A 26,855-nucleotide genomic window follows, 5' to 3' on the forward strand; every position below is an offset into this window, starting at 1 on the left:
ACATTGACTGCACAGTGTAAACTTTATTTTGTCTGAAACGTTGAATATGGGGCTTGTTTAAATGTCTGTGGTCCCTTGGTTGTCTGCTTCACACTCAACTCAGTAATTATTGTCATTAGCATTAACAACAAAACTATGACTTTAAATTAACATATTGTTGTTTCAAGTTTGCAGATACCAATGGAATGTGCACTCTGGAATTACATCATGGAGGCTGGCTTGAAAATGAGGTTTATAAAAAGGGTAAGGTATGTTATTTGGACAATATTATAGAGGATTTTCTGTCCTTGTTAGATTTACTGAAAATTGGGAGAGATCTTGGGTATGATGTTGACATTTCTCAAGTTGAGCAAAGTTTGGAAATTAGGTGTAGAAATGTTGAAAGTGGACTGGAGCTTGTTACATCATATGCTACAGTGGTTGAAATGATTGGTTACATACCATCCAATAAGATTATTGTGTTATACTATAGTGAAATTCAAGACTATGACTATGATGCAGATGTAGAGAATTGTGATGGGGATGTGACTCATAATTACCTAGTGAAAGAGATGACGTATATTGAAGATGAGGAGACTTTTGAAAATGTTGGGACAAAAGTGGCAAATGAAGATGTGATCAAAGAGGTACCAAATGAAGATGTAGGGGCAAAATTACCAAATGAAGATGTATGGGCAAATGTGACAATTGATGATGATGGGGCACAATTGCCAAATGAAGATGAAGAAGAGGATTCAGAATTTAAAGATAGTGGTTATGAGTTCTGTGAAAATGAGGCAGATGTTAGGCCAACTGTTGGAGAGAATGTAGCAGATGAGGGGACTACTCATGGGGTTCCAGGAGAGGTGTCATTAGATGGTGCTAACACATCAGAATTTGACACTGGAAGTGAGACTGAAGATGAGGGTAATGGTAGAAAAAAAAACTATCAAAGTTTAAGCAGTATAGAAGAGATGTGGATTTGAAAAATCTTGAGTTTAGATTGGGAATGAAGTTTTCAAACAAAAAAGTATTGATATTGGCTTCAAACATGCAATTATACATGGTGGGAAGTGAAATTGATAAAAAAATACCAACAAGAGACGGGTTCAGGCAAAATGTGTGGAAGGATGTTCTTTCCAAGTATATGGATCAAAGATTGATACAGAGGAATGGACATTTGCAATAAAAATTTTGAGCCTAGAACATCAGTGTGGAAGAGTAGACAAGGTTAGGTATACCACATCAAACTGGCTTTGTGACAAATATGCAAACAAGCTCAAGCGCAACTCAAAGTTTGATTTGAAATCATTTCAAGAAGATGTGTTGGAAGATTACAAAATAAATGTCACAAAAATTTAAGTTTATAAGGCAAAGAGGCTGCCAAGAGATTTAATTGAAGGTACTTACAAAGAACAATATGCTAGGTTATGAGATTATGCAGAACAATTGAAAAATGCAAACATGGGTAGTATAGTGAAGGTTAAAACTCGGATTGTGAAGGGTAAGACAGTATTTTAGAGGATATATGTGTGCTTGTATGTGTGTAAGAAGAGATTTTTAGAGGGTTGCAGGCTTGTTATTGGTGTTGATGTTCTATTTGAAAGGGCCTTATCCCGGACAAATCTTGACGGCTGTCGGGGTGGATGGGAACAATGGTTATTTTCCAATAGCTTATGTTGTGGTTGATATTGAGAGTAAAGACTCTTGGATTTGGTTTTTCAATCTGCTTATTAAAGATTTAAGGATTACAAATGGAAGAGCTTGGGTAGTCATTAGTGACAAACAACAGGGACTTGTACCTACCATTGAGACAGTACTTCCAACTGCATAGCACATGATGTGTGTGAGACACCTGTACAATAACTTTAAGGCATCACATATTGGTTTTACTCTAAAACATATATTATGGGTTGTAGCAAGAGCTACAACTATGCCTTGGTGAGAGCCAAAAATGGAGAAGATGAAAAATGAGGATAAGGAAGCTTGTAAGTGGTTGATGAAGAGACCTGCAAAAAATTGGAGCAGATTTCACTTCGAGTCACATTTTAAATGTGATCTTTTGTTGAATAATCTATGTGAAAGTTTCAATGCAGTCATATTAGATGCAAAGGATAAGGGTGTATGTGATACTTAGGATGGCTAGTAGGAGGTTGATAAGCCTATAATTTGTATATATTTTATGCCTCATTTACTTATTTATTTGTCAATTTCCTTGGGTTAAATTGGTTGTTTTAATTGGTTTTGTGAGATTTGTGAAGGAATTATGGAAATAGGAGAAAGTGTGCTAAAAAGGGCAAGAAGATGAAGATTGGAGATTAATCAAGTCAAACAAGGAGAAATAAAGAAGACTCTATTTTAGAAGGAATCCTACTTTTATAACAACTGTAATTATACCTTATATAGGATTTCTACAAGTCTTATAAATAGGAAGTTTAGGTCATTGTTCAAGGGACCAACCATCACCCATCATCCTCCATATTCATACTCATAGCCTAAATATCCAAAGGAGAATACGAAGAAAGCTTGCGCAACCTTGGCATTCTACTTGGAGAATTGGGTGCCTTCCATGTCTTCATCAACCATCATGATTCTCAATAAGTCCTTCATGAACTAATTCCTTTTACTAGGGCTACGATATAGCCTGGCTATGAATACTTAAATTCTTTTATATTGTTAATTTTATTTATCTATACATGTTGAGTGCTTGTTACCGTTCTTAATGCTTTCAATTAATTGGCCACTAATTGCATGATTGGAAGAATTAGGTTGAGACCGGAAGGAGATTCCTAGTAAATAGCTTCTTGTAACAAGTACCATAAATTACATAGTCGACTCGGAAGACTAGGTTATGGTTTGTGTAATCTTTATTGTTTTTCACAAATCTTAATGGGTTCTGAGCTATCTAAATCCATAACTAGAAATAGAGTGGGTTGATGGTAAGGAATACAACTAATATAACTCGAAGAGAGTATTGGTGAGGTAAGGGAAAACGATTATCAACATGTTAGGTAATTAGAATTAACAAGCTAGAAGGATTTGGGTGGGATTAGCTAGGTGAAATCGGTGCCCTAGTGCTTTATCATTTTTATTTTCATATTTTACATTATTTCCTTAATCTCAATTTATTTTGTTTCCTTAATTAGATTTTAATCATCATAATTTTCTTTTCGTTTAATTCAAATATAATTAGAAATAAATCACTCTAGTATTTAATAGATTATTTGATCCATGTTGGAACGATACTCTACTTACTACTATATTAATTTGAGCGATATTGTCCACTTGTAATTAATCACATCAAATTTTGGCGCCGCTGCCGGGGATTGACTTAATCTGTTAATATTAGTGCGTTTTATTTTCTAGTTATACTTTGAATATTTAATTAGTTAATTTTTTTATTACTTTATTTTATTTTATTTCAGGTACTCCTTTAGTTCCATTTGATTTCCAACAAAAAAAAAGAGAGGAGAGAACATGAGGGATTCAGGACCACAAACAAACCAAAAGGAAGCAAGCAACCAGCCCAAGCAGCCAGCTCGCAGGAAGAAGAGAAAAAAAAAAGAAAAAAAAAGGGAAACAAGGAGTGTTTCACGCAGCCATTAGGAATTCCATTCCTATTTCCATTCAACTTTCTATTCCCTTTATTAAAGTTTCTTTCCAATTTCCTTTATAATTAAAGTTTCCTTTTCTAATTGTGTTTGGGTTTTGTTTTCTTCTTTAAATCTATTATTCTCTCATTATTTAAGCAATCCTTTGTCCTTGTTTGTAGGTACAACCACTTCGTTTCTGAGCATACGGTGAATGACTGGTACCCACTCTTCAACTAGCCAACTAGTTGAATTAGAACCTCAGATTGAACAAAAGCTTCAAGCAATTCGTAAGAATAAAAAACAAGACAGAGAAAAGAAGAATCAACAAGAAGACGAGATTGCCCTTGTACAGAATGAAACAATGGGAGACCTTGATATCCCGACAATTTCGACGTCACCTTTAAGCATCATTCTCCCTGCAGCTGCCAGGAATTTTGAATTGAAAAATATCTACTTTAATATGATGCCTTCTTTTCATGGATTAAGTTCTGAAGATCCTTTAGCTCATATTAGAGATATTTTTAATATGGTTTCTAACATGGCTTTGACAGAGGGAGTCACCAAAGAACATCTCAGGATGAAAGTCTTTCCCTACACACTGAAAGATAAAGCTAAGATGTGGCGAAACTCCCTAAGGCCTGGATTATTGACTAGCTGGACGGAGGTTCAAAACAAGTTCTTGGAGAAATTCTTTTCAACTCAGAAAACTGATGCACTGAGGGATAAAATCATGCAATTCAATCAACAGACCGATGATTCATTTTCAGAAGCTTGAGAAAGGTTCAATAATTTTTTAATACAGTGCCCTCACCATGATTTGCCTACTCTAGTTCTCATGCATATTTTTTATAAGGCACTAACCGTTTCGAGTAAGGCTGCAGTGAATAACTATGCATGTGGATCTATTAAGAACAAGACACCAACTGAATGTCAAACTTTGTTTGATACACTAGCAATTAAAACACAACATTATGATACAAGAGGTATGCGTGCTGAAATTTATGAAATTGGTAGTTCTAATGCTTTTGCTTCTAAAGAGCAGGTTGCCGCTATAACCAGTAAATTGGACGCCTTGCTTGCTATGAATGGGAGAGCACTAACACAAGAGATTTGCTCCGTTTGTGCTGTTCCCGGTCATGCCACCATATCTTGTCCTCATGGGGTTGATTTTCCAGAATTTCTGCAAGAACCAGCCAATATGGTGAATACCTATAGACGTCCTGGCAATGATCCATTCTCCAACACATACAATCCAGGATGGCAAAGGCACCCTAATTTCTCATGGAGCAATACTCAGAATGTCCAAAAACCACAACTTGGTTTTCCACCTTAAGAGAAAAAAATAAATTTGGAAGATGCTCTTACTCAGTTAACTATGTCTACCACCCAATGTATGACTGAAATCAAAGCCCAACTTCAGAATCAGAGTGCTTCTATTCAGAAGTTGGAGGTGCAAGTAGGCCAACTAGCTACTATATTGAGTGAAAGAAGCCATGGAGTATTGCCAAGCCAAACCAAGGTTAATCCAAAAATCAAGAGCATGCGAAGGCAATTACACTTCGAAATAAGAGACCCATCAAAACTGCTGTAGATTTGGACTTAGAAAAGCACTACCAATAGTTGAGAGATACGAAAAAAGCTGAAGAAAATAGCCTACCCGCCGTCGTAAGCTCAATCGAAAATTCAGCAACACAGGCAATGAATTTTTCTTCTCAAACCAACGAGCAAGCATCCACAAATCTCACCCCAAAATCCTATGTTCCATCAATTCCTTTTCCACAATGCTTGAAGAAAAATAAGAAGGATACACAGTTCTCCAAATTTCTTGAAATTTTTAGGAAATTACAAATTACCATTCCATTTGGTGAAGCACTAGACCAAATGTCGAGCTATGGAAAGTTCCTTAAGGACATCTTAAGCAAAAAGAGACGTTTAGACGATACAGAGACGGTGAAACTGACAGAGGAGTGCAGTGCAGCAATACAAAGGCAATTACCACCTAAGCGAAAGGATCCAGGGAGTTTTTCTATTCCGTGCACCATTGGCACTATTTCTTTTCATAGAGCTTTATGTGATCTAGGTTCTAGTATAAATTTAATGCCTTTGTCAATTGCTAAAAGAATAGGTTTGGGAGAAATTAAGAAAACTACTATTTTTTGCAGATGACGGATAGATCACTTACATATCCTCACGGAATTCTTGAAGATGTATTAGTGAAGGTGGACAAGTTCATACTTCCAGCTGACTTCATAGTCTTGGATATGGAAGAAGATGTCGACACTCCAATTATTTTAGGCCGCCCATTCCTCATTATCGGAAGAACATTAATTGACGTAGAAAAAGGTTCTTTGATCCTACGAGTAGCCGATCAAGAGGTGGAATTCAAGGTTTTTGATGCCACCAAATACCCCATTGATTCAGAGTATTGTTTCCAATTAGAGGCTATAGATCATGTTGTTCAACGACAATTCGAAGCGGAGTACTCGAAAGATCCATTAGAAGCAAGTTTGGTCCATGAGATAGAGATTGTAGATGAGGAGCCACGCATGCTTGAAATGGTGAACTTGCTGGAAGCTACACCACCCTTCCACCGAGAATTTGAGCCACTTGGTGCTGCCGCCACCAAGCCCGTCCCAAGCACTGTTGCCGCACCAACCCTCACCTTGAAGCCACTACCCTCGCATTTAAAGTATGCCTATCTTGGTACATTTCAAACTCTCCCTGTCATTATTAATTCAGATTTACTTGAAGAGGAGGAAGAAAAATTACTACAAGTTCTAAAAAAGCATAAAACTGCTATTGAGTGGACTATTGCGGATATTAGAGGAATTAGTCCTTCTACATGCATGCATAGAATTTTATTAGAGGAAAATTTCTAGCCAATGATAGAAAATCAAAGAAGGCTAAATCCAAATATGAAGGAAGTTGTTCGTGCCGAAGTTCTCAAGCTTTTGGATGTCAGAATTATTTATCCAATTTCGGATAGTAATTGGGTAAGCCCAGTCCAAGTAGTGCCAAAAAAGGGAGGAATCACAGTAGTAAAGAATGACAACAACGAGCTTATTCCTACAAGGACTGTGACCGGTTGGCATGTGTGCATTGATTATAGGAAGCTCAACACTGTGACCCGTAAGGATCACTTCCCCTTGTCGTTTATTGATCAAATGTTGGAAAGGTTGGCTGGCCATGCCTATTATTGTTTTCTAGATGGCTATTCGGGATACAATCAAATCCCCATAGCGCCCGAAGACCAAGAAAAGACGACATTCACATGCCCATTTGGTACCTTTTCTTATAGAAGAATGCCATTCGGTTTGTGCAATACCACCGCTACTTTTCAACGTTGCATGATGAGTATATTCTCTGATATGGTGGAGCGTTTTATTGAGGTGTTCATGGACGATTTCTCTGTTTTTGGGTCATCATTCGATTCTTGTCTCTCAAATTTAGCTTTGGTCCTACAACGTTGCGAAGAAACTAATTTGGTTTTGAATTGGGAAAAATGCCTAAGAGAATGAATAGTTCTTAGGCACAAGATTTCAGCCAAAGGAATTGGGATTGACAAAGCCAAGATTGACACTATTGCCAATTTGCAACCACCTACCTCCGTGAAGGAGTCCGAAGTTTCCTTGGTCATGCCGGGTTCTATCGTCGTTTCATTAAGGATTTTTCAAAGATTACGAAGCCATTATGCAATCTACTTCTCAAGGATGTCACGTTCAACTTTGATGAACAATGTTTGGAGGCTTTCAAGATTCTAAAGGAGAAACTCACATCCGCTCCAGTCATTATCACACCAAATTGGGAAGTACCATTCGAAATTATGTGCGATGCCAGTGACTCTGCTTTAAGGGCTGTTTTGAGCCAAAGGAAAGACAAATTTCTTCATGTGATTTCCTACGCTAGCGGAACCCTCAATGATGCCCAATTGAATTATGCCACAACTGAGAAAGAGCTACTAGTCATTGTCCTTGCCTTAGACAAGTTTCGTTCCTATCTCATCGGCTCTAAGGTAATTGTTTACACCAATCATTCAGCTTTGAAATATTTATTATCAAAGAAAGATGCAAAGCCACGATTGATTCGATTTGGGTATTGTTATTACAAGAGTTTGATTTGGAAATACGAGACAAAAAGGGGTCTGAAAACGTCGTGGCCGAGATGTTTCCCGACGAGCAACTCTTTGCCATCCAATCTTCCATCGTCCCTTGGTATGCCGACTATGTTAACTATTTAGCTAGTAATATCCTTCCACCCGACATGACTTTTCAACAAAAGAAAAGGTTCCTCTCACTAGTAAAGCAATTTTATTGGGATGATCATTATTTATGGAAGCATTGCCCTGATCAAGTTATCCGAAGATGCGTGAATGAGACCGAGATGGTTGCTGTTCTTCATCATTGTCATTCACTAGCATGTGGAGGGCACTTCGGAGCCACCAAAACTGCAGCTAAGGTACTCCAATCGGGATTCTTTTGGCCAACTCTATTCAAGGATGCTCATACATTTGAAGTATTCGACGTTTGGGGCATTGACTTCATGGGACCTTTCCCACCATCTTACAACAATCTCTACATTTTGGTAGCCGTTGATTATGTCTCTAAGTGGGTTGAAGCCGTGGCCTTGCCTACCAATGACGCCAAGAATGTGCTTAGATTCTTAAAAAAGAACATCTTCACTCGTTTTGGTACTCCCTGTGCCATTATTAGTGACGGAGGTACGCATTTTTGTAATCGTTCTTTTAATTCTCTTATTGCTAAATATGGTATTACACATAAGGTTGCCACTCCTTACCATCCCCAACTAGTGGGCAAGTAGAGGTCTCGAATCGGGAATTAAAACGCATCTTAGAAAAGACGGTTAGTACCTCTAGAAAAGATTGGTGCTTGAAATTGGATGATGCACTATGGGCTTACCGGACAGCATACAAAACACCCATAGGTATGTCCCCTTTTTGACTTATTTTTGGGAAAGCTTGTCACTTACCTGTGGAGCTTGAGCATAAAGCTTATTAGGTTGTCAAGACACTTAATTTCGACATGCAAGCCGCCAGTGAAAAGAGAACCTTGCAATTGAATGAGATGGATGAGTTCCGGAATGATGCATATGAGAATACAAAAATTTATAAAGAACGTACTAAGAAGTGGCACAACAAACATATTATTCGGAAAGATTTTTACGTGGGCCAAAAAGTTCTTCTCTACAACTCTCGCCTACGCCTCTTTCCCAAAAAACTCAAGTCTAGATGGTCTGGACCTTGCACCGTTTTGCAAAAATTTCCATACAGTACTATTCAAATTCAACATGATGCCCTCGGCACTATCTTCAAGGTGAATGGACAACGTTTGAAGCCATACTTAGAAGCACATTTTGATCATCAAAAGGAGACCCTTGCTCTCCATGACCCAGAGTGATCATCTTCAAAAAGTCAAGCCGATGACTATAAACCAAGCGCTTGTTGGGAGGCAACCTAACTAGGTACATTCGTTCCTTTCTTTTCATTTTTTTTAATTTTCTTTTAAAAATACTTTATTTTCCATCCTTCTATGCCTTTACTAATCGTTACATGCATTTACTTTAAACATTGAGGACAATGCTTAGTTTAGGTTTGGGGGTGTGGAATTTTGTTGTTTATGTTGTTTTTGGAGGTTTAAGTCATAAAGAAAAATAAAAAGAAATAAAAAAACAGATTTTATGTTCCAAAGAAAGGATTTTGTGTTTCAAAGAACATTTCTTGAATTTTTCTAGCCCCAAGATGATTGCAAACATGTTGCAGATGTGTTATAGATGTTGTTTTGGTCATTATATGACTTTAAAACCCAGAAAATAGTAAAAGAGGTTATTATGTTCTTATTTTGGTCAAAATCAAAAATTTTGCCTATTTTCTTTTTTGATGTTTTTCAGGTAAATTTGAAGCCATCAACATGTTTAGAATGGTTATTATGATGATTTGAAACAAGTTTGGGGGGTCTCAAGTGGTTTACATGACGTTTTAGGAAGATTGGAAGCTAAAAAAGTGGCCTAAAACCCAAAAAAAGGCTAGCTGCAATTTGCCCAGAAATATGAAGATTTTTCGTTACAAAAGGGTTTTCAGCGGCGGTGTTCATCAGATTTTTCATTGCTAAAGGATTTTCAGCAATGGCATTCATCAGATGTTTTGGTCGCTAAAACTAAATTTTCCAGAATTTTCTAATTTCATTCCAAATCAATTACGATCCATTCCATTCGCTATCAGAGGTTTCTAAGAGCTATTCCAGGTGTGTCCTCTTCCTTTTGATGAAATTTCTTTATTCCTAAGCAATTAGAACTCATAAATTCATGCATATTTGTTTGCAAATCACAAAATTCCTTTACCTTTTGAAAAACATAAAACTTTGTTAAAGCCTATACTTTCTCTTACTAATAGTGATGTATACGTAATGTTTGATCATATTTCTTTAACTAAAGTGTTGCCATGAACGTTTATGCATCATAATTATAGCACTTCACATAGCCATACTTCAAGTATTTTGATGGACAAGGTAGCTATAGTTGGATGATTGTCGAGAAATAGTGGAGACTACCATTGTGAGATGCTTGAGCCAAATTGCCATTTATTGAGAGAGTATTGGGAATTATTCTTATTTACTATTTTCTTTCTTTCTTATTTAGATTGATCTCAATTAGGCTTTTGAATTGAATACTAAGAACTAATTTCTCATTTGTATGAATAATCTTATGCTTTCACTTTTGAGTGGATGGACCTTGAGAGATGATGTTAGGCTATGCATGTTCTGACCACTAAATAAACCTCATGTCCTACCCATTGTGTGTGCCATCAACCCTTTGAAGCCAAACACTTAGCCTTTTATTTCATCACCCACAATATTTCCTTACCCTTTTCACCTTATTTTTAGCCATACCCTATAACTTGGGATATGCCATGGCACATGAAGACAAGGATGAAGGTTAAGCTCTACATCAACAAAAGAGGTGGCATGTACCGGGAAATATGTACTCAAAGTTTAAGAAAAAGAAAAGAAAAAGAAAAAGAAAAAGAAGAAGATATATATTCAAAAAAAGAAAGAAAAAAAGAACAAGAAAAAAAGTGAAGCATATCAAAAATCATGGACACCTTTGTGAAGTAAATTTGAAGAGCCAAGCCTTATGACACGATAAATGCCTTGGTATGTCTCAAGTTCTAGTATCTTCTATCCTTCTTTCATAACCCATAACCTAGCCCCTCATTACAACCATAGTAAAGACATAACGGATCTTTGGGGAATTCTTACTCGGAAGTGGAGGTAGGTGCTTCATCTATGGTTCTTAGTATTTGATTTCCTTTCCATGAGATCTATTTTCAGAAATTGCCTTTTATTCATTTGGGATGCATATGTGTCTTATACTTTGATTTCTTTACCTAACTTCATTCACATATGCTGGGTAAGAGTGCAACCTTAGGTTCTGTGAAAAAATTGAGAGTTATCTTGTGAGACCTAGAGTCGAGGCGAATTTGTACACACGCCAAGTGTGGTTATCTTTAAGTTCGAGTGCTTGGAGTATTGGCTTTACATTATGGTGCATTTTATTTGTAGTGACATAACTTTAGTTTTTGAATTGTGATTGCCATTCATTGGTTATTAGTAGTTTGTTGGAAGTATTGTTTTAACGAATTTGTTTTGCAAGGAGCGTTTGTGGGTGTCGTGACTGGTAAACCCTCAGGAGACACAACTCCTCCTACTAGGGACACCTAGAGGTTTAAAGGCTTGTGGCACATGCTAAGTGCCATCGAGATTACTTGCGAAAGTGGTTTAGTTTAGTTTGTTTGTTTTATTTTATTTTTGATTTTCAATTTTGCTAGAGGACTAGCAAAAGATAGGTTTGGGGGTATTTGATAAGCCTATAATTTGTATATATTTTATGCCTCCTTTACTTATTTATTTTTTAATTTCCTTGGGTTAAATTGGTTGTTTTAATTGGTTTTGTGAGATTTGTGAAGGAACTATGGAAATAGGAGAAAGTGTGCTAAAAAGAGCAAAAAGATGAAGATTGGAGATTAATCAAGTCAAACAAGGAGAAATAAAGAAGACCCTATTTTAGAAGGAATCATACTTTTATAACAATTGTAATTATACCTTATATAGGATTTTTAGGAGTTTTATAAATAGGAAGTTTAGGTCATTGTTCAAGGGACCACCCATCACCGATCATCCTCCATATTCATACTCATAGCCTAAATATCCAAAGGAGAATACCAAGAAAGCTTGTGCAACCTTAGCATTCTACTTGGAGAATTCGGTGTCTTCCATGTCTTCATCAACCATCATGATTCTCAATAAGTCCTTCATGAACTAATTCCTTTTACTAGGGCTACGATGTAGCCTGGCTATGAATACTCAAATTCTTTTATATTATTAATTTTATTTATCTATACATGTTGAGCGCTTATTACCGTTATTAATGTTTTCAATTAATTGGCCACTAATTGCATGATTGGAAGAATTAGGTTGAGACCGGAAGGAGATTCCTAGTAAATAGCTTCTTGTAACAAGTACCATAAATTACATAGCCGACTCGGAAGACTAGGTTATGGTTTGTGTAATCTTTATTGTTTTTCACAAATCTTAATGGGTTCTGAGCTATCTAAATCCATAACTAGGAATAGAGTGGGTTGATGGTAAGGAATACAACTAATATAACTCAGAAGAGAGTATTGGTGAGGTAAGGGAAAACGATTATCAACATGTTAGGTAATTAGAATTAACAAGCTAGAAGGATTTGGGTGGGATTAGCTAGGTGAAATCGGTGCCCTAGTACTTTATCATCTTTATTTTCATATTTTACATTATTTCCTTAATCTCAATTTATTTTGTTTGCTTAATTAGATTTTAATCATCATAATTTTCTTTTCGTTTAATTCAAATATAATTAGAAATAAATCATTCTAGTATTTAATAGATTATTTGATCCTTGTTGGAACGATACTCTACTTACTACTATATTAATTTGAGCGATATTGTCCACTTGCAATTAATCACATCAGAGGTCTGCATGTAAGAATTGGTTATACTCTGTTGGGACTAGGATATTCAAGATAATTGAGAAGAACAAGCTATGTTCATCACAATACATTTCTAGATTGGCTGGTGAGAAATTGCATCAATTGAGCCACATTTATGGTGGAGAATTTGTTGTAGACCTTAGAGCAAAGACATGCTCTTGTAGGAGGTGGAATTTATGTGGAATACCATGTCCCCATGTAATCTCAACAATATTTCAAAGATGTGAAAACCCAGTTGCTTATGTTGATGATTGTTATAAGCCCCAAACTTATATGAAGGCTTATGGACCAGTGATTCACCCCATCCCTTCAATGGACCATTGGAATAAATGTGGCATTCCTCCAATTAAACCTCCACTTTATAAATAACAACTAGGTAGACCTAAAAGAGTTAGGACAAAGGAGCCTTGTGAGGTTGAAATACCAGCCCTCATCCCACCAAACCCTAGGCTTCCAAATTATATTGCCCCACCAGCCAAGAGTTGAAGGGTTTTCATTCAAATAAGATGTTGTGGATGCGGTCAAAGAGGCCATAATATAGCAACATGTGATGGATAAAACAATGAAAACCAACACGTATAATTGTTAGACACCTTGTTTAGTTCTATGTTATGGCATACTTACATTAATAATTTTCTTATATACTTTTGTAGGTTAATACATCTTTAGCCTAAATGGAGCAAGGTTCTTCTTCACAACTAATACAAGCTTCTTCACAACCAGGATCTAGCATAGTTAGAGGGAGAGACATAAGTAGAGGAAGAGACATAAGTAGAGAGAGAGGCATAAGTGGAGGAATAGGAAATGTTGCTCAAGCTACTGCTTACCCAAATTCACAACAAAGTGTTGGTTGCTCTTGTGGTTTTAAATTGCATAAGTCATTAGACAACTGAAATCATTAATTTTTTTAGATGGCAAGAAGTAATGGACAAGGAGGCAGATGCATAAGTAGATGAAGAGACATGTTGTTCAAGCCACTATTTACCCAAATTTACAACAAAGTGTAAGCTTTATTTTCTCAATCATTCAATTTTTTATTGCTTAAGTCATTTTAAAACAATAAACATCAATAAATTTTTCAGGTGACAAGAGGTAATGGACAAAGAGTTTTACCATCGTCACATATTGACTAAGGAAGAGGTTTACCATCTTCAAAGCTAAATGCAATTAGAGGAAGAGGCATAAGTAGAGGAAGAGGCTTACCATCTTCACAGCCAAGTGTAAGTTTTTGTCATTTGGTTAAATTTTTACTCATTTGACTAATTAACAATTTTTCGACATTTACACACCTGACATTATTACATTGTTTAGGTGGCAAGAAGAAGAGGACAAGGAGAAGCAAATTTGGACAACACTTCTCATGATAATAACATGGCCTGAAAATAAGGGAAATTATTGCCAAGGGTGTCATATGTATTTTGGGATATGTACTTTTCTGGGTAGGGGGATTTTGGGTAATTGGTTCTGATTATGAGTTTGGATTGTGTAATTGGTTTTGAGTTTGAAGGGTTAAAACTATGTAATTGCTTGCCTATTTTGGGTTAGGTACTTTTCTGAGCAGGAGGATTTTGTGTACTTTGTCTAATTAGTTTTGAGCTAGAAGGGCTCAAACTGTGTAATTGGTTGTCTATTTTGGGATACGTACTTTTCTAGGCAGGTGAATTTTGTGTCCTTTGTCTAACTGGTCTTGATTTTGAAGGGCTCAAACTCTGTAATTGGAATGTTTATTTTGTAAATTGCCTGTGTGGTCAAGAATGAAATGACTTTTAATTTGTTATACTCAGTGGAATACTAAGTTATGTGCATATCCCAGATATTCAAATAACCTCAATTCAAGAAACTTTGAGAACACTAATGGACATTCATTCTACAATTGAAATAGAAGTCTTCACCATTACATTCAAAGAAACAAACCCCTCAACAATTAAAACTTCCCACTCATCACAAATGTTATAAACAAACCCCATGAAAAAATCAAGGAAACCCACATTATCAATTGTCTTTGCCCATGACCCCATTCCAAAACCTTTTTGTCATGAACCATTTCTTTCAATTTATGTTGCAGTTCTTTTTTTTTGGCTTCCACATATCTCAATTGTTCTTCCTTTGCTCTACCTTCCTCCTTCATTACTCTAAGTCTTCTAAGCAAACCAAGGACCACTTGTTTTCCTCTTGGACAAGTTTCATTATCCACCCACTCAAAAAATGCATACCGCTTCTGCTATTCTAGAAATCAAATCTTACCCAATTTCAGACCTCACCAAGCAATTATAAATGGAAAAGAACAACTTTTGCAACCCAAATAATAACTTACCAAATTTTTATTACAAGCATCGAATCTTCTTCCCGGGTTCAAATCTGTCCACGAAGTTCAACGAATTATTTTTGTCCCACAGGCGTAGTACTGACTCATGCCACTTGAGGTCATTGAAATCTCCGACATCACAAACCTAGAGTTCTAATTTGGGGGTTTGGTGGAGCTTCTAACAGAAATGGGAGGGAATGCATTCCTACGTTGGCTTGGTTGTTTTAAAGGAGGGTACTCACCTAAAAATATGGTTTTGTCCTTAAATTTCAAGGAATAATACACAGATTTTGACGGTAAGACCATCTTGATACAAAATAAAGAGTATAAGGACGGTTTAAATGAAAATTTTAGTTGGTGAACCAAAATAATACTCGAGTAATAGTTGGGGGACCATTTCAGTCATTAACCCAAATCCTAATAGTCTTGATTGAACACCATAAGACTTGTTTAGATGATTTAAAAGTCTTAATTGAATACCACAAGACCTAATTATCCCAAAATAGTCATTTAAAATCCTAATTGAATACACCCCCTAACATTATTTGAATAAAAAATAAACTTCATTAGATAAAACTTCAACAAAACAAATAATGCTTAATTGCTATAGTGACCCTTGAAACATTAGTTAAATTTCATATTGTTCCTCAAAATATAAAGTGACCCACTTTGCCTCATTGACCAAATTTTGCGTTTCATTTTGCCCCTACCTTCAAGTTTGTTAAAATAAGACACAAAATGTTGGTAAAGGGGGCAAAATTGGTTATTTAAAATTTCAAGGGATAATGTGATATTTGACCAATATTTAGGGTGTACTGTAGCAATTAAGGAAAAAACCTACGACACTAAAATTGTCAAAATCAAAATTTCAAGGGAAAAAAAAGTAATTCAGCCTAAAACATTTCGCGTCATGTAAACTTTGCTTCGGCAAACCAGCATAATTAGAGATTCGCCGAAACACTACTTCCCTCTTTGCGAGCAAAAATATTATAAACAATACAAATATCTCTCACGCTTCCTTCAATTTCGATCTCACCCATAACTCTCTCTCTCTCTCTCGGTGTTTTCATTCTCTGAAACGAAATCTCAGCGGAGGCAAAGCCACAGCCACAGCTCGAGCTGAGAAGAAGAAGAAGAAGATGGCGCCGCCAGCAGCAGCGGCAGCAGAAGGGCAAGTCCAACGCGGACAACAGCAAGGAGGAGGAGGGTTTGGTCAGAGCATCACTGGAATCATAAGGATTGCTGTGTTTTGGTACTTCGCTTCCAAATTCTTTTCTCCCAAAAAGCCTTCTGACCCCACTCAACTCAGCACCAATCTCTTCCAAAAGGCTGAACCCCTGGTCTGAATCATCTCTCTTTCTTACTCTTCCTCTTTTTCTCATTCATTTTCTCAAATTTGTATGCTTTACTGAGGTTTTGGTTGTTTTTGAGATCTGGGTACGCTGTATCTCTCTTTATTTTTGCCGATTATTTGAAGTTCCTGTTTTTGTGTCTTCAACATACGTAAAAATAAATCTTTTGGCTACCAAATAACATGGCTTAGGGGAAGTATATAATTATAAATATTAAGGGCTTAAGCTGAGTATATACTTCCTCTACAATACTCGAAAGTTATGATTTATTACAACTGAATATAAATAAAAAGGACAGTTGTTTGACCTGCATGTCTATGACAGTTGGAAGTTTATTGAAACTCATATGGATGTTGAAGTGCTACTGTAGCAACTGTGTATATAGATAGGATGGGAATATTTTTTCTTCTCATAAATAAAAAAGCTATGATGGAAATAAACGCACACATGGTTACATGTGCACTAAGATTGTGGAAGATAAATGGAGTATACAGAGAAAGATATATGTGGAAAAAAATGAACTTGGTGGTGAATGGTGTTATGGGGAAAAATCGCATTTCTGGTTTAAATCTTTATGTGTTACAGGTTTAAGCAAACTGCTAACTGTTATTTTTTCAGAGTAGGCTTGATTTGGCCTTTTATACCACTATTTTCCTTTAGAGCTTTTCCATTCTCATTGTCAAACTCAAATTTTTGATGATTTCTATTCAGGATATGTGGTTGTATCTTTCTGAACGTGAAAAGTTCAATGAATTCGGCAGTGAACGTGAACTTGTTTGGCATGAAACTAATATTCCATATGCTCTCTGGGGGCCAGAGAGTACCAGATCTCTTTCTATGAAGTACTATCCATCTGAGGTATCGCTTATAGACTTATCTATATGAGACATGATCAATTAATATTCTCGTTACTAGTTTCCAATAGGTTGCAAAGTTCAAAGATATGAAGATAAATATTTCTTCTTTCAGGCATTAAAGCACAATGGAAGTCTCTATGCTCATGTTTTCTTCGCACGCTCTGGTTACCCTCCAGACCCAAGTGATCCAGAGTATCAGCCTGTTGCTGTATTTGGAAAGACACACTGTAAGATTGTCTCCTGGAGTTCATCCATAAAGTTTCTTTTCTAATTCTTTCATTTCATCATGAATACTGGAATAAAATTTATCTTTTTGTTCATCTCAGCTATTGTGACACACCTGCCAAAGCCGAAAGCTGATAAAAAAAGGAGTTTGCTGGGGGACTCGAAAGACTCTGATGAGAAGGAACCATTAATTGAGGCACGCTCTTTTTTATTTACTGATTCCAATTACTGTTTATGAGTGAACTTCAAATTTTGATTACTAGAATCTCAAATCTGTTGGGAATTGGTATCATATACAATTGTCCCACATCAGAGAAGGGACAAAGGGGTTAATTAAGTGGTAGCTGTCCCAAAATTGTACCAAGGAATTTTGAGATAAAAACCCACACCTTGAGTCAAGAGAAAAGCTTAGGTGGATAGTTGAGTACTGAGGAGTATTGGCTGAGTGGGCCTGGACTTGATTGAGGCTCGAGTTCAACAGATTTTGGATCTCGAAAATATTTATGGGCCAGTTCACATATTGAAAGTAGGCTTTAAAAAAAATGAAGTACTTGTTAACAAAATAATTTCCTCTAATAATTAATATGCTTCACAAAAGAGGCTCTGCCTATTTTGACCATTACATTCCTATCTATTCCAAAAAAAGAACAAAAAAAGGAAAAAAAAAAGTCAATTCATAGAAGACTAGTGGTAACTGTATTCTCTTTATCTGTTAACCATACATGTAAGAATAAAAAACCTTTCTAGAGTTGGTTCATAAGAGGAGAAACTATCCAATCTATAGAGTGTGGTTAAAGAGTATTAAGTCCTTACAACCCACTGCTGCATGCTATATTTCGTGTATATATCATATCATACTATCTTATGAAGTTTATTTGATTAACTGTTAGTGGTTGGTTTAATATTTCCTAAACTTTTAGCGATATGGATATCACTCTGTCAACATTTCTGTATATTCAGGCTGGTGATGTTTTTTTAATATCAATATGTTTGTCTATCAGAAAATATGTTTGTCCTTGATAATAAAACATTGATTACCATCTTGTTCTTTTCAATAGTGAAATGTTGCAACATTGTTAACTTCGACTTCTCATAAATAATACGTGATGAAAATTTATGTTCTTTTCAATAGTGTTACGGTCATAAGTCCTAATTAAGTCCATGTTGGTTGTTTCAGGTAGTTGATGATACTCAAGGTGATTCTGAAGATAATGGTCCTGTGGAGTGGGTTTCGTATTGGAAGCCAAATATTACTATTAATCTGGTTGATGATTTTACAGGGTATGTTTTCTGGAGTTTGAAATAACTACAATGTTTGGCAAGTATTTGGCAGAATGTTTTATTTATAGGAACTTGCTTCGGAGTTTTAAAAGTTGAAATACTGTAGGTTGGTTTAGTATGGGATTTATTTTGCCAAAGGTCCTAAGATATACTAATTATATAAATTATAATTATTTTTTTATTGTTACCCAGAGAAAAAGTGCTTACTCCATATTGCTACCGTTTTCTGTTTCCCATGTTACAAGCATTTTTCTCCAATGAATTTTCCAATTCTTGGGGTTTTCCCTCTGCAGGTACCCGCATAATGCTGTTCCACCTAATGTTGCCCCTTGTATCCTTCTACTGTATTTGACGGTCATGCTTTCTGGTCTTATAATGAGATTGCTGGGTGATTATTTTCTCTATTGGTTTGAATGATTGTTAATCCCGGGAAATGCCCTCAAATAGCACTATTACTGTAGCAAAGTCCCATTATATCGATATCATCTCGATATGATGTTGATACTATCAATATTTTCTATTATTTTTATTGCAAAAACTCCCATATAGTCTTGATATGACATAAATAAAGTTCAATATTCTGATGATACTGTCGAATTGCTACAGTAATAGTGGTACATGATTTCATGCCATGTACAATTTTGTTCTTCAACTACGTTGATGTGTCTTGATTTGTCTCCACGCAAGCACTTACACACACTGACAAATACTGACATAACTTAGAATCTAGTCCTGGATATTTCTCCTGTTAATTTGGTTTCTGGTAATGGGGATTGCTGGGAATACACTGTAGCTTTTATATTTTCTATACAGTTGCTGCCATGCTAATACCCTTAGTTTAAGACATTGGCTGAGTTATATTTTTCCCTGCTGCATTTTGTTTGACCACAATGCTGCAATAAAGTGATGTATGCAGTTACAATAATGCCAGTTAGAAACATCATAATTTCCTGCCACTGCACACACTGAGCTTTCTTCAATTTCCTGTTTTCTCGTTATGGCAAATGAAAAATCAGAATATACTTGGAATCATCATTTGGGAATAAAGCTTTGGTTAGTCAAGGGGATTTGTATTCTTGAAAGCTATATGCATATGTATGGAGCATAGGTGGCTTTTCATTACGGAAAAAAATTCATATTGTTTTTTTATTTATATTTTATAAAAATATCTTCCTTTGAGAATATATGATTTTCAGTATGTATGTTGATAAATTCTTAGATTTATCCTTGTTGCCATTGTGTTTTGGTGGTTGTGTGCAAGCAGTAACTTGACTGGAGCCTTTATATGACTAAAATGTGGGTTTCTGAGGTAAAACATGCTAAAGATTGGAGTATTGGGTTTCTTAACTCCAGTTTTGCAGACTTGAATCTTGAGCCTAGTACTGGGAACTACTTTCCAACTATTTTCTTCAACGAATTTTGGCTACTTCGAGATAAGATGATAGCAATTAATGAGACAGTGAAAGAATTGGCTCTTAACCTGGAGGTAGGTCCCATAAGCATGACCAAGTGGCAACTATTCCTGCAGATTGATCAGTCTTTCCAAATTCACCGTAGTTATGGAAGCATGCTTGAGGGTGAGGCTGATGAACTGAAGGTATTGCTTATTTTTGTTACTGTAGGAGATTGGCTTGCATTTGCCTTTAATAAATTCAATAGTCAGTTTTTTTGCTATACTTTGTACAGTACTGATTTTCAGTTGAAATTTGGTAAATTAGATTAAGATACTACATTTCATATATTGGGGAGTCCAAAAAATGAAACAAATGATATATAATGCATTGTAATGTGAGCACTGTAGGATGACTGAATGAGAACAGTTGGGATTCCAATGTTGTGATTAGGAGCACAAGTTGCTGCCATGGGAAGACCTGGCCCAAGGCATCAATTGTTTCTCTTCTTGTTATCGTTGGAGGTGGGTAATGTGAATAGGGCGAGGTTTTGGGAAGAGTGCTGGGTTGGGAAAACTGCTCTCTTTATAGTGTCACTATCCCCACAACACGTCCATGGCTAGTATGTTTGTTCATCTTATTTCCTATCCACTGCTGTGGAGTTTTGGGCTTTGTATGAATCTTAATGATGAGGAAGTGGGGGAGTGTGCTTTGTTTATATCACAATCAGAGTGTTGGATGACATCTTGCTAGGCAAGCTGGGAGGATTTGGAAGTTGGAGTCTTCATGGGGCATTTTCTTGTAAATCCTACTGATGGAAGCTGATGGAATACCCTTATCTTTCTTCTTTTATCGCCTCTATTAATTTGGAAGGCCAAAGTACCTCCTAAGGTACATCTTTTCAGCTTGGATTATTGCTCATGGGAGGGTTTTCCATCAACTTTCATCAGTAGGATTGATAAGAAAATGCCCCTCAAGTGTCATGGGTGTTTCTTCCCATTGGTGTGTTACATATTAAAAGGTTGTTAGAGTACAGGTTATCTGTTCACTGCCCTGGCTGCTTTATGCTTATGGTTTAGGCTGTTTAGGGGGTCCAATTTGAGCTGGATTGTTCCACAATCTTGTGTGGCTTTATTCTGCGAGAGGCCTAAGTTGTTTGGCAATAGGAAGAGGGGTGTGGTTCTGGGGATAATTCTTTCGTTTCTATATATTCAGTTTGGAGAGTTGTTTCCTAGTGCCTTGTTGTGTTGTTGTGGATGCTTGTTTTTGCTGTTTTTGCTGAGAGCTTTTTTAGTGTAGTGGACTTCTTGTCCTCTGTTTTTGTATTTGTTTGCTTTAATCAATGAATTCTGTTTCATATAAAATAAAATATGATTTAGTCATTTAGTGTAAAGTTACCTAGGAGGTACCTGTTAGAAATCCATGCAATATATAAAGTCTTAACCTTGCTCATAAATATGGTATAATGTTCATAAAAATATTAATATAAAAGAAATGAACGGATTTTTTAAGACACCAGGGGCCAGAAGTGGAGGAGGTGTGGGAAAAGGCAAAGTACTGGGCAGTGCTGTGGGTTTCTGTTTCTCCTATTTTTGGGAATTCATCCCTTTCAACCATTTTGCTTGATTGGGCTAGAGTGTCTTCATTAGGATTGTTTTTCTCATAGTTGTAAATGTCTGTACTAGTTTTCTTGTTTCCTTCTATTATTGCTGGAATACTTGTCCACTTTTCTCTATGGTTTTTTAATGAAATAAAATTTCTCCTTTTCTTTAAAATAAAATAAAATATGTATATATAATATAAAAGAAAATCTGCATATACTGCCGCTTTTTAATTATTTATTATTGCAAATTTATGGACCTAGAACCTTAGGGGAAGTAGAGGATTGGGTAACTAGTTCACTTATTTTATTTTGATGTAATTAAATTGCTCTTTAGATGATTATTGAAACCTTTTTTAGTAGTTAGTTTAATGTGTTTTTCTGGTGGAATTTCATTAATTTAATAATTTTCATGATTCTTGCTGCTTGAGCACCAATATATGCAAATTAATATTTAGTGGTTTTCTTGTCTTTTCAAATCTTAATTGATTTGTAATGCTTTACAGAGAGTGTTCTTGGAAGGAAATCCTTACCTCCTTGGAATCACAATGGTTGTTTCTTTACTTCATTCAGTGTTTGACTTCTTGGCATTCAAGAATGGTGAGTGATTGTTCTTTTAGTTTTCTTTTGTTTTATTTACTCGTATATTTTGAGGATTATGGGATGGCTTGTTAGTCTAAACTTTTTCTCTGCAGATATTCAATTTTGGAACAAAAATAAGTCTATGGAAGGACTTTCTGCAAAGTCTGTTATTGTGAGCTTCATATGTCAGTTCATTGTCTTCCTCTATCTACTTGACAATGATACTTCGTGGATGATACTTATAAGTTCTGGAATTGGCTGCTGCATTGAGTTTTGGAAAATTGGGAAGGCTATGCACATTGAGGTATCAGTTTAAGTTTGCAACTGTCACAAAGTATTAGGCCAAATAACTTACCACACTTTGTCTTACTTTTTTTTCCCCTAATTTTTTTTGGACCTATTAGCAACTCTTTTTGAGTTATGTTCTAAGCTCTTGGAAAGAGTGAATTTAAGGTTAGCTGGGTGGATAAAAGCTGTCTATATGTGTTTATAAAGGAGACTTTGATTTAGTTGGTTGTGAGTAGCTTTCCTACAAATTAAAAAAGGATTTTCTGTGGGATGTTAAGGTAGAAAGGAGAGGGTGCAAAGATTGGGTATTTAGGAAGAGAGTTATTTTGGCATTGATTTTTCGGGAAGAGAAGCTGGGAAGAGAAATATTTAGCATAATATTCGGTTTCTTAAGAAAGGTTTGACACGTGGTGATTCTATACTTGTTACAAATCTGTATGTTTTCCAAATGTGAGATTTGTGGATGCTTATGTTTCCAAGTATCTAGCAACTCCTTAAGAATGATCCTTAGAAAAAAACATCCTTATTTAGCCCTTGAAGTATCATTCCTACAAACAATCAGCCAATAATGGGAATAATTTAGCCTTTGATTATCATCTGGATTGTTTCAGTTTTGAGTTTGTCTATGTGTTGGGGCCCACCTTTGCAATGTGGTATGATATGAACTGTCCATTTTCTGATTCTTCATTTAAGAGTCATTCATGCCAAAAAAAAAAAAAAGAAGGCAAAATCAGAAGTCATATATATCCATTTGATTGTCAATTATGATAAAATAAATTGACAAACACAATGTTTCCATTAGTGGTGAATGATGAAGATGATAATCAAATGGATCATGTGTTGAATTATCATCAAATAAGGAGATGAACACAATGTTAATAGACACTGAAATGTGATGATGATAATCAAATGGAATATATGTGTGTGTCTGTAGGGTGTCAACTCTTATTGAAGAGTGCTGTTATCTAATACGAAAATTGCCATATGTCTGATTTCCACCTATATGGCTATATCACATGATACTTTATGCTGTTATCTGCTAATGTTTGAAACTCAGTGTCGTGACATAGCTATTTAAAACAATCATCCTGATCTCTAGTTTACCGAGTTTATAAAATTAACACACTTGTGTCCTTTCCATCTCAAGATTGATAGAACAGGGAGGATACCTATGTTGAGGTTCCGAGACCGTGAGTCATATGCAGGAAATAAGACAAAAGAATTTGATGATATGGCGATGAAGTATTTGTCATATGTGCTCTTCTTCCTTGTTGCATGCTCCTCTGTTTACTCACTTAAGTACGAGCGTCACAAGAGCTGGTATTCTTGGATTCTCTCTTCACTCACAAGCTGTGTTTACATGTTTGGTAAGTTCTTGGTTCCATCCATTGTTTGCTATGCTAATATGGCCTCTTATTTTTAAAGTAGTAGCAAATTGCATTACTTGTTAATTACTTGAAACCATTTCAATTCTCTTTATGATTCTTGTGTATACCTCACTTACTGAGGCTGGACTTCTTTGTGTAACTATAATCTAGGATAAGTTTATGCCTGGGCCCTTTTATTCAATCTAAAACCTTAGAATGAAGATACTGATGAGCGTAATCAAGACTTTGTAGTGAGAACTAAGTAATCTATTTTTGTCTTAAGCTATTAGCATTTTCCTTATCTATTCTATTGTTCTATATACTGGTTTCATTTGCTTTGGTAACCCTCTGATTTAATAATAGATTTTTCAGAATTGTGCTAGCATCTCATAATAGTGAGTTTACACAAAAATCAATCTTCCTATATTATGTATACTAGGTCGTTAACCTTATTTGTGGTAAAAATTTAATAATTGGTGCCCTTTGTTTTGAATACATTGTCATTGCAGGTTTTATTATGATGTGCCCTCAATTGTTCATTAACTATAAGCTGAAGTCAGTGGCTCATCTACCCTGGAGGCAGATGACTTACAAGTTCCTCAACACCATCATCGATGATCTATTTGCCTTTGTCATAAAAATGCCAATACTACATCGCCTTTCCGTCTTCCGTGATGGTAAGATGTGGTCTATTTCGGTTTATTTTCCTCGGTAGTCATATACATAAATCTGTGTATATTTTGGGGTTGGAATTGTTTCTTCATTGAAATTTGAATGAGTTAGTTGATAAATCACATTGGTGGTGTGGAATTTTGTTCAGCTCCCATCATTTAGGTATTTCAAATCACGACTTAGCTCATATTAAAAATAAATAAAAAACTAATTCACCTCCTGGAAGCTGCAGTCTGAGGTGGCACTATGTTGAAGTGAAGGGCCTGAAACAGCTCATAATCACCTTGTTCGGGAAGTAGTGTGGATATAGTTTAGTTAGGATATGAGAAAAGGTGTAACATTGATCTTCTAAGGGGTGTAGGGGGTTTTGTCTTTTTAATCTGGTTTCTTCTTTGGTAGAACAGTGCTACTAAGCTAAAAAATCGGGCCTTGCCTTTTCTTTCTCAAGTTTTCCTATTCTTAGGAGAGGGGAAGTCGGTATTCCTGTATTAGGCTGCCCAGGCCAGTGGTTATCGTGTTACATTTTGATGCACTATAAGTCACTATATAATATTCTGAAGGCCAGTTGAAACTAGTAGTTTATTCTGTCTGTTTGTTTGAACTTATTTTGGTTTGTGTCTGGTTCACATATTCCCCCCCTTTAATTTTATTGTCTTCGTTCTTGCTTCACAGATGTCATATTTCTGATATACGTATACCAGAAATGGATCTATCCCGTGGACAAGAAACGTGTAAATGAATTTGGTTTCAGTGGTGATGATGAGGTCACAGATGGTGCAGTTGACACTGCTGTTAAGGAAGAAGAGAAGAAAACCAATTAAGCTTTTAAGTTATATAGATAATTTGATTTAATACAGCACATACTTTCAGTTAGGGTAAACATTATTGCTTTTTCCATTTACATTGGGTCTTGTTTTAGTAAGGATTTGGTTGTATGCCACGCCATCTCCTCTGGAAGACTTCTATGGCCAACAGGATAAGCAACTGTTACTAGCGCTCCTCACAGATTCCTGTCACCGACTACAGTTTCTGTGATATTATTTAGAAAGTTGCCGCTGGAGGGGGTGATCCTTTTTTGGTCTGGTTGGAGAAGGTGATCAAACTAGGTGGTTTGTCTAAGTATGTAGTGTTTTCTTTAAATTTTTGAAGTCCGTTGATAATGCCACAAATTTTGATAATGCCTTTTGTAGTATTTTCCACCCTTTTTGGTTAAGTGTTGATGTTTTCAGAACAATTGAATGGCAGAAGATCATATTCATTTATCGTTTTTAAAATCTCCTTTAGTCCCAGCTCTGAATGCTTAAAAAGTGTATTAAGAAATATTTCGCTTTATTTAGATGTACCATGTTTTGATGGTCATTCTTGCGACATCATTGAGTTGATAGTCAATTTTGCAAGTTGAATTATTTGAATCTTATTACTACTTCCAAATACTTCAACCAACATGGTCTAGTTCAGTGGAAATTAGCTTAGACTTTGACTAGAGGTCTCAGGTCTGAATCCTTAAGGCCTTTTAGTTGTGTGAGAGATTTACATCTCTTTAATTCAAATTATCGCTTGTACTCAAAAGAAAAAAAAAAAGTAAAATATTATTCCATGTTATTTTTTCTTTCTTTCGAATAATCAACAATCATCCATGCGTCAGGTTTGAACTCCATATTATCTTAGTTTTGTGTGTATGAATTTCCCCTCCTTGTATTTGAAAAGGAGAAAAAAAAAAAAAAAAAAAAAAGAAAAAAGAAAAAGAATCTCCCTTCATAAATGATGTGTGCACTGTTGTTGCTCATGGTAGAAGAATTTTTATGCCCTTCCCAGGTCAGCTTGAATAAATGTAGGGTACGTAGGCAACTTAGGCTAACTTAGGTGGTGCCGCAAGTTAATGATTTGTTCGTTTTATTCAGTTTTGTCAAGTTGAATTTGCTGACTTTCTTATGTTGGTAAAGTGGGGCCTGAAGCCCATTGAAACTTTTGCTAATTAGTGTGGTTTATAACTTGTGCTTGCTAGACTCTTGGAAAATAATTGTATTGTTGTGCATATAGATTTATGGGTTTTAAGCCTTTTTCAAGAGACTTTCGATTTTCCGGTAGAATTCAAATCTTAAAGTAGTTTTTGGAGTTAGGGTTAAAAGGGTATTTTGGTCATTCATGCCCGACACATGCCAGGTGTTGGACACGCATGGGGTTTGACACGGATTTCAAAGTGGAATTTTAGTCGGGTCCTACCATGAATAATTTGGCTCTATGATTGTAAAACCATATTTTGAGTTGTTATGTATAATATTAATATGATCAATAAAGTTACAAGCTAACTTTTTCCATTATT

The 26,855-nt window shown here is 35.8% G+C and overlaps 1 protein-coding gene, 1 non-coding gene and 1 pseudogene across 2 annotated transcripts; 2 read left to right on the plus strand and 1 right to left on the minus strand.

Moving 5' to 3' along the window:
* Positions 1-4,284: 4,284 nt before the first annotated feature.
* Positions 4,285-4,391, minus strand: LOC148919224 (small nucleolar RNA R71). The gene has a single exon (XR_016125745.1). It is a non-coding gene; the product is annotated as a small nucleolar RNA R71 (small nucleolar RNA).
* A 1,062-nt stretch (positions 4,392-5,453) lies between these two features.
* On the plus strand, positions 5,454-6,451 carry LOC148919225 (uncharacterized; annotated as a pseudogene).
* A 9,349-nt stretch (positions 6,452-15,800) lies between these two features.
* Positions 15,801-25,806, plus strand: LOC103327191 (uncharacterized). The gene is made up of 12 exons (XM_008229485.3): positions 15,801-16,257; positions 16,981-17,127; positions 17,239-17,353; positions 17,453-17,547; positions 18,529-18,632; positions 18,926-18,963; positions 19,994-20,229; positions 22,130-22,223; positions 22,319-22,509; positions 23,641-23,860; positions 24,370-24,537; positions 25,205-25,806. The coding sequence occupies exons 1-12, from the start codon at positions 16,057-16,059 to the stop codon at positions 25,351-25,353; spliced, it is 1,758 nt and encodes a 585-aa protein (XP_008227707.2). The 5' UTR covers positions 15,801-16,056; the 3' UTR covers positions 25,354-25,806.
* The last annotated feature ends 1,049 nt before the right edge of the window (positions 25,807-26,855 follow it).

Source organism: Prunus mume, linkage group LG3 (genome assembly GCF_029339155.1).
Source record: "Prunus mume cultivar Tortuosa linkage group LG3, ASM2933915v1, whole genome shotgun sequence".
NCBI lineage: Eukaryota > Viridiplantae > Streptophyta > Magnoliopsida > Rosales > Rosaceae > Prunus > Prunus mume.

Coding starts and splice junctions, on each gene's coding strand:
- LOC103327191 (XM_008229485.3), top strand. CDS start 16,057: ATGGCGCCGCCAGCAGCAGCGGCAGCAGAAGGGCAAGTCCAACGCGGA. Junction 17,128..17,238: donor TGAAGTACTATCCATCTGAG/GTATCGCTTATA, acceptor TTCTTCTTTCAG/GCATTAAAGCACAATGGAAG. Junction 23,861..24,369: donor AAGCTGTGTTTACATGTTTG/GTAAGTTCTTGG, acceptor TTGTCATTGCAG/GTTTTATTATGATGTGCCCT.